The 12,972-nt window shown below is 41.1% G+C and overlaps 1 protein-coding gene across 1 annotated transcript; it reads right to left on the bottom strand.

Moving 5' to 3' along the window:
- Positions 1-11,844: 11,844 nt before the first annotated feature.
- Positions 11,845-12,697, bottom strand: LOC131511468 (keratin-associated protein 13-1-like). The gene has a single exon (XM_058729115.1). It carries the CDS (start codon positions 12,686-12,688, stop codon positions 12,128-12,130), a length of 561 nt encoding a protein of 186 aa, XP_058585098.1. The 5' UTR covers positions 12,689-12,697; the 3' UTR covers positions 11,845-12,127.
- Positions 12,698-12,972: the final 275 nt, after the last annotated feature.

The raw sequence follows: 12,972 nt of genomic DNA on the forward strand, positions 1-12,972 counted from the left end.
AGAGACGGAGCGTGAGTGGGGGAGGGGCAGAGAAAGAGGGACAGAGGATCCAAAGCGGGCTCCTCGCTGACAGCAGCGAGTTGGATGCTGGGCTCTAACTCAGGAAATGTGAGCTCCTGACCAGAGCAGAAGTCGGATGCTCAACCAACCGAGGCGCCCCAAAATTTATTTTATATTTCTCTTAGTATCTGGCAGTTTCCCCACTTTGACTATTCTTTGTATAATGATGACAGAACATGTATCTCTGAGAGAAACTAAATAGTTGGTGGTCAGTCAATTCTTGAAGTGAGGGGTTGCAGCTAAGGAATATAATAGAAAGAAACAGTACCTATAGGAGTATGAAGAGGCAAAAGGCAGTCCTATGGGCTCGTCTGTATTCAGTGGTAGAAAAGTAGTTTTCACAGAGGACGCTGGGATGACAGTTCAGGTTTTGGGAATTGCAAGATCTACATTTTAAAGAACGGAAGGCTTTGAATTCATAGTGTTTGGAAAAAGGATAGTTCCTAGCTGCTGATGGGCTTCTACAAACTCTGTCTCAAGTCACTACAGAGAGACCTATCTAGGCAGAGATCGGGAGAACAGAGTTCAGTGGGTTGACACTGTAGCTGGGGTAAGTGAGGCCACAAGACAAGACTTAGGTAGACCAGGAATTCTGTAAAAGGACGAGAAGTTTCCAACCCAGCAGCTGTAACCTATTATCACGTTATCTAAGTCATTTGTTATCATGTCAGGGAGTATCTGAACATTCCCTGCTGGCTTAGATGGCCTATGTGCTCGCCCTGTGGGTGAGACGTTCTTGACAGCCGACTTCAATATCCTTCTCCAATTTACATAAGAGTATCTCCTCAGTGTGTTGTCTAGCTTAAAACAACTAGATCAACACTCTTATAAATATGCTTCCTTGTATTTTGTAGGTGAAAGCCAGCTTACAGTTTTGCCTTGGATTTCAGATGATTGCTGGGTACTCAGAACAGTGGGTCACCATTGCTGGTGTAATTTATGACTCAGAGGGTCATTTACAGGATGCCGAGATACAGTCCTTCTCTTTCCTCCTTGCTTATGGTATTATATTTTGTTGTGGTTCTTTTCTCAATCGTTCCTCATGTGGTGTGCCATATAATAAAGCATGTACCTACGTTCAGTAGCAACTAATATGTGTGACAGAAATGGTTCATAAAAGACAAAGATCATTCCATGATCATGATACTCCATGAGAATCAAATGAGTTTTGTGGAAAAATAATTCTTCTTGGCTCTCTTTACCAGCTGGATGAATATGGAATGTCTCATATAAGTGGACTTAAATTATATTAGCTAAGAAATTGGAAATTTCAGCCCAAATTCTTTTAAAAAGTAATCTCCCATCAAACTTATAGCATGTAAATTTTTAATGGCCCCTTAGGGGCTGTGTTTAGAAGCAGTAAAGCAAATACCAAATTATTTTCTTCAAGCACATTGAAAATTGCGGAACAAATAAAAATTTCCAAAGCAATGTTACAGATATCACATTTCCATGTTATGTGAGGGTGGGTGTTACATCTAAAAAGCCCCAATTAACTTTGATAGAGGAATGTGGTAGCTTGAAGGCCAGACAACTCTGGAGTGAAGACCAGGACTGAAAGCACTGCCCAGTGGGATCACAGTATAAAAGAAATATTAAAAAAAAAAAAAAAGTCGTTGAGGTGCCTGGGTGGCTTAATCAGTTAAGCGTCCAACTTCTGCTCAGATCATGATCTCCCAGTTTGTGGATTTGAGCCCCATGTTGGGCTCTGTGCTGACAGCTCAGAGTCTGGAGCCTGCTTCAGGTTCTGTGTCTCCCTTTCTCTCTGCCCCTCCCCCACTTGCCGTCTCTCTCTCTCTCTCTCTCTCTCTCTCTCGCTCAAACATAGACAAAAAAAAAAAAAAAAGGAGTGCCTGGGTGTCTCCATTGGTTAAGCGTCCGACTTCGGCCCAGGTCATGATCTCATGGTTCATGAGTTTGAGCCCCGTGTCAGGCTCTGTACTGACAGCCTAGAGCCTGCTTCGGATTCTATGTCTCCTTCTCTCTCTGCCCTTCCCTGTTCACACTGCATCTCTCTCAAAAAATAAATAAACATTAAAAAAATTTTAAAAAGATGAATAGAAAAAGCATTATAAGGAAATTCTGAATTAGGTTGACCCAAGATAAAATGTGTGTGTGTGTATAGTATAAAAGTATTGGCTTAAACTATGTCAAAATATATTTCTGATGTTTGGTAAGGAATAGAGCACACTATTATGTACTTTAGCGGATATTTAAAATGCTTAGGAATTGAGAGTATAAATGTTTGGTTTTAGGCTGTATGAAATAATGTGATGTTTATGGCTCATGGAACCAGAGAGTTAGGTCAAGGGACCCACGTGCATTTATTTTTTGGACATAAGTTCTATACATTTATAATCTAATAATAGTTAACATTTATAGAGTGCTTTCTATATTCAAGGAACTCTTTTCGTGGCTTTGGATATCTTATCATCCGTTCCTCATCATAAACCTGTGATATAAATACTATCATTATCTCTCTTTTACATTAAAGGAAATTGAATTTTTGAGAGGTCCTACAGTATGTACAAGACAAATAGCTAATAAGTGTGCGAGTCGTGGATTCAAATACACATGGTGTTTCCTTAGGAGTCACATGCTTGGATAGCTTAAATGGGTTCCCTTGCACAGCAGACAGACTAATGCACAAGTTAAAAAAAAAAAGTGTGATCATCTAAATGTTCAAATATTCTAAGAAATGATTCTGAAGCACAAAAACTCAGAAGATCTTCTAGGTGGAAAAACGAAACTAGGGATCCCGACTGTGGTATTCTGATGATCAAGCAATCCCATTGATTGGAGGGTGGCGTGGGAGACCAGGCACAGTTTGGGATGTTGGTTGGTTAACAGACAGGAGAGCCCCGACTCTGTACCTACTGCTAGAAGGAGCTATCCTAATTCCATTGCGTTTGGGGAAGAAGGAGTTTCTGGTAATAATCAAGTCATGACTTACAAACAAGTCCCATCATTCAGGAATCAAACGCCTATTAACCGACCAGAGCTTTGGGGACAGCATCAGGTTCACATGGATTCAGCAGCTTGAAGGCACGGAACCTTCATTCTCTATCCATATTGGCAAAACTTCAAAGTTCAACAGGCAAAGATAAGATGTCTGTTGCTCATCCACTTTGAGTTCCAAGACTATTAGAAATTTTGTTTTTGTTTGGCATTCCCAACAAAATCATTAATAGAGTAATAACTAAAACCATTGTCCCCAAGAATGGGATCTGGTGGGCGTGTGGGTGCCAGGTGGCTCTTCGTTCCAATACTCATGTTTTGTTTGTTTGTTTTTAACTTTTCAGTGGCTGTCATCACACACTGCAACAAGTTATAGAGGATTATCCAAAGTAGTACATCAGCAAGTAAGGGCTCTTTTAAGGAAGGTTTGCATATTTTTGCCTGAAGAATGAAACAGCGAACGAAGATTTAAGCAAGGAGATATATTAAATGAGTTACAACTAAACCTTAGAACACAAAATTGGTATTTCTCCACTGTTGAAAAAAACAACCATTATTTTGCTTCTGTCTGCAAAAGTGATGCTCTTTGCATATATTTTGGTATCTCAGTGATGAAGACCAAAGTCTATTCTATGCTTTCCTTACTTGCTAAGAGACAATTGACATGTGGATGGATGTTAATTGCCATGTAAATGATAAGCACATCGTATATCAAGGGGGATGTGCTCAGAACAAAGATGCCTGAAGCACAGTGCCCTCAATAAATTGAAAATCTAGGGGGGGCGCCTGGGTGGCGCAGTCGGTTAAGCGTCCGACTTCAGCCAGGTCACGATCTCGCGGTCCGTGAGTTCGAGCCCCGCGTCAGGCTCTGGGCTGACAGCTCAGAGCCTGGAGCCTGTTTCCGATTCTGTGTCTCCCTCTCTCTCTGCCCCTCCCCCGTTCATGCTCTGTCTCTCTCTGTCCCAAAAATAAATAAAAAACGTTGAAAAAAAAAATTTAGAAAAAAAAAATAAATTGAAAATCTAACCTTCTACTCTATATTCCATAATTCTCATATATATTCCTCATAATAGCCCTGTGAGTTAACTAATATTATTTTCATCTTTTGTATAAAAACAGTGTATAGTGATACATTAAGTCATGTGTTAAAAATTATTTTAATAGGGGCGCCTAGGTGACTCAGTCAGTTAAGTGTCTGACTTCGGCTCAGGTCGTGATCTCACGGTCCGTGAGTTTGAGCCCCACATCGGGCTCTGTGCTGACAGCTCGGAGCCTGGAGCCTGCCTGGGATTCTGTGTCTCCCTCTCTCTCTGCCCCTTCTCCATTCACGCTCTGTCTCTCTCTTTCCCTCTCTCTCAAAAATAAACATTAAAAGAAATTGGAGAACCTGGGTGGCTCAGTCAGTTAAGAGCCCAACTTCGGCTCAGGTCACGATCTCGCAGTTCACTGGTTCGAGCCCCGCGTCAGGCTCTGTGCTGACAGCTCAGAGCCTGGAGTCGGCTTTGGATTCTGTTTCTCCTTCTCTCTGTCCCTCCCCATTCTCACTCTGTCTCACTCTGTCTCTCAAAAATAAACATTGTTTTTAATTAAAACAATTATTTTAATAAAAACTTTATACAGCCAAAAACCTAAGACTGGGTCTCTCTGTCTCCAGATTTCATTCCCCAGCCTTACCTTCTACATTGTTAAGCCACACTATCAATCTACAAATGTAGAAGACCAATGCATGATGCAGATGAGGTAAAGCTCTCTTACTAAGTTTTTTTAGCACCTAAGACCCCTCAGAAGACAGGATTAAAACGGAGAGGATAGGAGACAGTCCCAGGCAGAGCATTAACGCACGTACAAAAGGTATGGAGCAGGAAAGTAAAAAGTAAGCCATTTGAAAATTCACAACCATATTCTTTTCCCGTCGAGAATCTGAAAATGAAAAACTGAATAGAGTTCCATCTCATGACTTCAGGAAATGCAGGCTTGCTGTACAGAGCATTCCCCTTCATGTGTTGACAATCGATTAGGAGAACATTTCCACATCATTCTCTCAGAATGAAGTTTGCGGCTCCCGAGGATGTGCTAAATGTGGTTTGACTGTTTGTTTTTCCTGCTTTACCTAGCGCAATAATAGACCGTGAGAAATCACCCTCAAATTGTTGAAGCTAAAGCATTTTTCCAATTTGGCTTATAAGCTGGAGAAAATGAACAGTCACTGACACCTCTTCACCTTGCACAATCCATAGGACACAGAAAGTGAAGTCCTCTGGAATCAATTTTATAGTCAAGACATTAACCTCTGTGATCATTTGCCCGGCAGGAAGAGTAAGCTGTTAAAAACACAGAATCAGCCACTATTCACTCTTTTTATGATTATGAGTGTGATAACAGCTTCCCTTTCAATTACATGACTGGGATTATTTTGCTGGTAAAGTATCAAAAAGAGAATGCACATCAAAGACAAATTTAGATGCTAACCATTTGCAAAAATTCCCTGAAATAGGGACAATGCCTCATTGTCCAAGGGATAGATTTTGACCAAGACTGATTTTGACTAAAAATTACAATATTATCTGGCCCAAAGGACTTGGGAAAAAACTCACGTAGGGTCTCTGAAACTCCACCATGGTGAGGGTGGGGGGACTATAATCTTCTTTCCTTTGGAAATTTGCAATATGCTTCAGTATAGTTTAAAACTTGGAAAGAGGAAGAAAGCAAACTTGTTGAATTTGGTTAGTCCAATATTCATCACATAAATGTACATTTGTTTCTAATCTGTTACGTGTCCCTTAAGACCGATGGTCCAAGTGATAAACATTGGGAAGTGGGGCTTTAGTCATTTGGAGTAGAAGACTTTCACTGACTCCATCAAGAAGCAAAAAGGAGATTGATGGGAAATCTTACAATTTCTGAGATAGACACCTGGTGAACATAGAGGAAAAGGAAAACTTTGGGCAATTTGTAATCCTTTGACTTTTACTCACGACCCCCATATCCACCCTTGGCAGATTAAGAGCTTTCTTATATCAGTGATGACTGTGTCTTATCACTTTAACTCACAGACGTTAGCGTGCCTATATGAATCTTCCAGAAACACCTGTTATAAACCGTATATCACATCTAACCAATTGATAGTCTACTTAGATTGTCAACATATGGTTAACTTTCCTTTGACTGTTTCTTTTTTTCAATTAATTATAGACCCACAGCAAGTTGCAAAACTTGACCATAGAATCCCTTGAACTTCACCCAGTTTCCTTCAATAGTGACATCTTAACTAACTGTTCTACAATGTCAACACCAGGAAATTGACATTAGTGCAAAACTGTCAGTCAGGCTACAGCCTTATTCAGTTTTACCAATTTAAACATATACGCATTTGTTGTGCGTATGTGTGTGTGTTTGTATAGTTGTGTTTTATCCCATGATAGATTTTATCCCATGATAGATTCATGTAACCACTGTTGCAATAAAGGTGGGAGCTATTGGTTAACTTTTTCATGTTAGAAAAATTAAAAAGGGTAATGAATCTGAAAAATGGACCACCTGTTGTGGCTATTACATTTACATAATGTTATTTAGTTTAATTAAATCTGAGGTTTTAAAAGAGTGAATCTTGTTTTTCCTAAACAGTGATATCAAGCAGTGGTGTAGCAATTGAACTGAGGTGAGGGGCAGGGCAGGGCAGGGCAGGAAGAAAATGTAAAGTCAAAATATCACACCCCTGTGTCCCTTTTCCACACATCACTATAGCAGACACAGTGCCATCAGAAAAGCAGAAGTTGAAAGGTAGGTCTTTCCATGCCACGGTGTATATAATTTCCCTCTCTTCTTATTTTCTATATTAAAGAAAAAAATATTGTTCACATGGATTGCATGTTTTAATATGTTTTACAATTCACATTTCTGATTTCACATACTGTGGTCAGAAATCATGAAAGACTTTGAGTTAGGGGACATGGGAATGAATCGCTATGTGGTTTGTCTCACTCAGCTTTCAGGATATCTCCACTTTATATTGCTTTTCATCTGTTTTGTTGCAGAAAATTGATAATAATGCGAATTATTCTCGTCTGTAGAAATTGAAATGATTTCCATCCAGTGCCATTGACTTCTCTGTAGAGTGACCACTTTGTAGCTGTCTTTGTAAATTCATTTCAGCATTTCCGACAGCCTTCATAATTGTGTTCTTTGAATTCTCCTTTGAACCAGTTGTAACTTTTTATTCATTCATTTATTAATGAGTGAACTAAGATGTTTCAGTTGTGTTTGTTTTTTACTTACATGAGAATCATGATTTGACTATTTGAGAAGTTCTCTCTTAATGCTATTATGTTTTAGATCGTGTCACATTTTATATATTTGCCTTCCATTCCTCCCTTTCCAGGCCACAAAGAAGAATTTAAACTGCGGTAGGGGCATTAACAGGCTCACCCCCCACATGATACTATTACCATATCACATGAATTGTTTTTTAATGCTGAAAGAAATCTTAGAGATCACGGATCATCAAGGACCATCTCATTTTACATACATGGAAGACAAAACCCAGAGAAGTGAAGTGATGTATATAAGATCAAAATCTAGTTAACAAGGGAACCAGGAATAGAACCTGAGTCCCAACACATGTTTTACTTGCTCTCCTTCCCTATACATGGTACCATACAAGGGAAATAACATTAAAAGATTTCAAAAGCCTGGTCTACCTATAGTAATCCTACATGTAGCAACATTTTTCTAAGCTAAAAATTTGGTGTATATTTCACAAAAAGATCAATATTTCTTCAAAACCCAGAGCATCGAAAAGATACACCAGAACATACACACTAACAAAAAATAATAGAGTGCCCAGTTTGGGTTCCATTGAGTTAAATATCCACAATCTCATTTCTCCTTATTATTTTATGCTTGCTTATGAGGATCTACATCGTTGCAAAGGATGAGGCTTGAAATGGAACATTACTAAAAGTTTATAATTTTTAGTGGATTAATCAGCTGGAAGGAGTGATGGACAGAGGTTATTTTTCTCCAGGTTGCTTGTCCAATTACAGGGGCTATCTTAGAACAAGTACAGTTTATCCAGGGAAAGACCACAGTTCAATAAGGGAATACTCATTATTTGACAATAATAATGATTGTGTACAGAGTGCTCAACATCGCTAGAAGCCTGTGTAGTCTGCACACACAAAAAATGCGATCATGCAGCAGTTTGATGAGTCATTTACATACACAGACTGGCCGGCAAAATACACAGTTTACAGAAGCAGGTAGGTTGGGTGGCAGAAACAGGGTCTACCACCCAGAAGTGGCAACTATTATGTCCCTAGACCCAAGACTCCGTGTCAGCAGCATGGTGGGGCCCGCAGGAAGCAACAGTTCTTGCCTGGCGTGCATATGACAGTCAATACACATCCTAGTTACAGAATAGAGGTAAATGCAGTTCAGAACTGGGGCTTGGGGAGAGTGGGTGGAAGCCTGGGGTGCAGCATTTAAGGAGGCAATCCCTTGCACAACCCTGACAGTGAGTGGCCTCTTAAGAATGAGACGCTGCAGTAAAGCAAATCAATGGAATGAGGATAGACACAGCAGAACACTAGGAAGTCAGAAAACCCCTATAGGGACAGTATGGGGAACTCCTGGAGGAACAGTAGGTAAGGCATTGTGAGAGGTATGATTTCCTGTTGAATAGCTGCCTAAAATATTTGGAACTTGAGAAGCAACTCATGTTCCCTTAATTGGGAGTTCAGTGCCTTCTCAAGTTGTAGTGTGCATCCCTGAAGTCTACCCTGTGTTAGCATTTTATTAGACTGTTAATTGCAACTGAATGAGTCCCCAGTCACATAAATAAGCACATTAATTTTGCTTCCCAAGAATGAGCCCACAGGACCACTCCTGCATATCAAATGTGAAGGTTGTTTTTTATCATTGACATCTTGTCACGCCAGACACAAGGCTCAGGCTTTGTCAAGCATGGGTGTCGCTTCTGTCTCGATTTCTGGACCCCTAGGGCTGCACCATCTCACTTTTAATTATTATGTAATCTCTTAGCTCTTGCAGTCCACATATTATAGTTCAATGAAAAGAACTCGCACTCTTCCTCCTAAAACCCCACACAATATTCTTCCAAGTGATTGTGCCATTGCTTAGCATTTACCTCTTTCTGAGGTTCCTCTGGTACCCACTTACACCCACCCTTCACACCGAGATCATGGGAGGAAGTTTGTCTCTTTCACTACACGTGAACTAGCCCTTTACAGGCAAAAGTCCTTGTCTTTTCTAAGCCCCCAGCATTCCTCACAAAAGAATGTCGTGCAAAGTTGTAGTTCAAGATATATTTAGGGAGCTGACTTCACAGCAAGGAGCCAATGTCATGTTGTAAGGGCATTAGAAGTGGGGTAGTTATGAGTGAGCAGACTGAGGTTGAAAAGCCAGTGCCCCTCTTCACTCTTAGCTTCTTCTTAGGCAATGATAATGTCCAGCTTTCCATTACACTCTGTCACCATCAGCCAACAGTCATCGACTGGTGTTACCTGGTGCCCAGACTCATGGGACATCAGCGGGTGGATGTGGAAAAGAGCAGAGTGCACATAAGAGGTAAACATTATGGAGAGAGAGCGGGAGGGACAGAGAGAGCAAGAGAGAGAAGAGGAGGAGGAAGAGGAGGAGGAGGAGAAGGAGAGGGAGAGGGAGAGGGAGAAGGAGGAGAAGGAGGAGAAAAGAAGGAGAGAAGGAGAGCAGAGAGGTGAGGGAAGAAAAATAGGAAGATGGAAATCAGCAGTGATGAGAGGCCGAGAAAAGTACCATGCAGAGAATGAAGGGAGCAAAAGGCATTCGTTTTGCCTGATCCCTGAAATCTGCATCTTCATACTATACTTGGAAATGGTTACAGATTAGCGGTATGCGGATGTATGCATTTCCTCTCCCCTCCCTTGCCTCTCCATTTCAATTTTTAGCATCTCACCTCAAAGATCCCCAGTGGGGGAAAATCTCTAAGAGTCGGGGAAATCGCTTAGAGTGGGGGAAAATCTCGAAATCATTCCAGTTCTAGATGTTCCGTGTCACTGGATGTCCCTTCCTTCCATCTTGGAGTTGTTCTCTGTTTAAAACATTCTCCGTACTCATCACTCCTTGTGGGGCCTTCCTTGTCTCAAGTTAGAAACTTCTAGTTTCACTGGGCTTGCTGAATGTGTCCCCAGGACTCTCTCATTGGCTAGGCCACTGTGACCCCTTTGAGTTTACTTTCTCAGAAGCTTTCTTTACTCTACCTTCTACTCGTCCCACGTTATACTGGGAAGAATTACTAGCCCCTCCTCACTGCTAACGATGAAATCAGTCTCACAGAATCTTGTTTTCTTACTGGTAAAAATTTTTAAGTGTTTATTTACACCAAAGTCAATGAGTAACTCTGCACCTAGATGACACATTTTTATTAATTATAACTCTTTAGAGGTGAGTGACAGAAATCTTCTTTTATTTTAATTATTTTAATTAGTTTCAACCAAAAGACGACTTTATTGGCTCATATAATCCAAGTACAGGAAGGGCTAATAAAGCTGGCTTAAGGGAGGATGGAAACCGGAGTCTCCTGGGTCACTAGGAACTTCCACATCCCTCTTCTCTATTCCTCTATTTTCTGTCTCTTGGGTGGGTTTCTGGGCCCAGAAGACCTGGTTCTGATGCCTCCGTGCTTAGTCCATCATTGCCTTGGATATAAGAGAAAAGAAGCTCTCTTTTCTCAGGTTCAGTTAGAAAAAGCTTGGGGAAAAGGGATCAGGGAAGACAACTCAATACACATTCATGGCACATGATTAGAGTAAATGGTAAATCTTTGTTGGTGTCTCTCCCACTCATGATGAGTTTTCACTTAACATGTCATGAAAAAGTTTGAACTGAATTCTGACACTACATTTAGCCTCTGAGACAAAAACTTGCTCAAGTTGAAAATAAACACAAAGGGTGTCCTGCCTGGGATCTGCATAGTATCCTACAAAAATGTGTTCTCTTCTCACTGCCACTACTGGGCAGTGGATCCCAAGGATACTTATGTGGGTTATAAGGTTCAGAACATTGAAAGGTATCTAACCATACCTCTAATTCAGTGAAGAAGTCACTAAAACAAACAGACATGGTGGCTATTCATTTTCTACTTGTTGAGAAACTGAATAGCTTCAGTGTACCCAGGTCATAATAATTTTGTAAATTTATAATTCACAAATATATATTTCTTTATAACGAGCCAAAATATTTCTCCCTATAACTCTTCCCATTGCTCATTTTAAACCTTCAGACTCTGTATATCTTTCTCTCTCTCTCTTACACACACACACACACACACACACACACACACACACACTGAATAACCCATATTACCATCTATTTAAAGACAGTCACGATGTCCTTCAACCCCTAACACTTCATATTTTCTCTTGTTCATGTCAATATAGCAGATTTACTCAAATAGTTTATATATTTTATGAATGCTTTTTCACCTGGTTGACATCTCTGGACAAACTCTAATTCAATACTGCTTTGAAAATGTAAACTCAAAACCAACTATAATTGGCAGAAGAAGGTGTCTTCACTAAAAACATGATGAGAATATTGGCTTTATATGGGCATACTCTCAAAAATAAAAATCCTTTCCAGCCTTGATGGTGGAAGACATACACACTTATTAGGTCTTAGGCAGTGGAGTGCCCCCCAAATTTCACCATACACCTGCTGCCTTTTCCTAGGGAAATCCAAAACCATTTCCTAGGTGTTCTGAAGCTCTGGAGCCCCAAAGATAGATCGCAAATCAAATTTTGAAAATCAATAAGGAACAATGAGAACGTATCAGATGCAAGAATGAATGAGTTTATTAGGTCAAACAGAACTGACTTCCTGCAAGAAGAATTTATGTAATTCTGAGTCAATTGTTTCAAAATTACACACATGCACTTAATGTTTTGGTCATTCATTAATTTCACCGTCTGAAAGAACTAGACAGTCAGCCAGTACTCGATGTTGGAGAAAGGGTGAAGAGCGAGGGGTGAGAGGGGTTAGCTAACATTACTGAAACCCTTTGAGAGCAGCTCTAAAAAGAGACTGAAGTATTTTGCTCAAAGTGTCTGGAAGCTCAATAAGCTGATCTACAGAAGGCGGATCTATAGGTTGGCCTGTAACATGATGACTGACAGCTCCTGGAGGAGAGGTAGGTTGGGCGGCAGAAACTGGATCCATAGCTCAGGGAAGGGAAACCACAGACTCCATAACCCAGGGGTTTGAAGCCACTGGATCCACAGCCCAGAGAGTAGCAGCTTCTGGACCCACAGCCCACAGACCCAGAATAAGTCGTCTGGAAGGGACCGCAGAACGTGGAGGTCCTCGGGCGGGAGCAGGACGTCTGGCAGGGGCTGGACACCACGCAGGACGTCTGGCAGCTGGTGGGCTCACAGGAGGTCTCTTGACAGCCGCTGTAGAGGGAGGAGCCCAGCTGGCAGGTGCTGGGAGAGCAGAGGTCAGTACGGTAGACCAGGTTGCTGGGGGAAGAAGAGCCACAGGAGGAGCTTGGGTAGCGCAGGTAGCCCCCAAGGGACTGGGAGGCGACGTTTCCAGAACAGCAGCTGTAGGTCATGTTGGCAGGAGATGGGAGTTCAAATGAGTGAGCGTCAGAAGATGCTCTGAGTTTCAATGCCATGGTCGGGACTCCGTGTTATATATACTCTTAGACCTGGGTGTGTCACCGTCCAGATGTCCCTCCTCCGCGCTTGTCATTTTATGCAAGAAGGCCTCTCTAGGTTATTGCTTAAGTCTCATTTATCACGTCTTCACATAATTGTGCTTCAATCACTCTGATACACTTAGGAAGAATCTACTCAATTTAATTCCCCAGAAATTCTCTGTGATTTGATCTTTGAAGTTATATGTCATCATATTCCCAAATAGCCTCCGCCTTATGGTCCATGTGGATGGTGAGTCCTT

The sequence above is a fragment of the Neofelis nebulosa genome, chromosome 5 (genome assembly GCF_028018385.1).
Source record: "Neofelis nebulosa isolate mNeoNeb1 chromosome 5, mNeoNeb1.pri, whole genome shotgun sequence".
Lineage (NCBI taxonomy): Eukaryota > Metazoa > Chordata > Mammalia > Carnivora > Felidae > Neofelis > Neofelis nebulosa.

Bases quoted from the DNA above. Each gene is read 5' to 3' on its own strand.
- LOC131511468 (XM_058729115.1), bottom strand. From the start codon at position 12,688: ATGGCATTGAAACTCAGAGCATCTTCTGACGCTCACTCATTTGAACTC.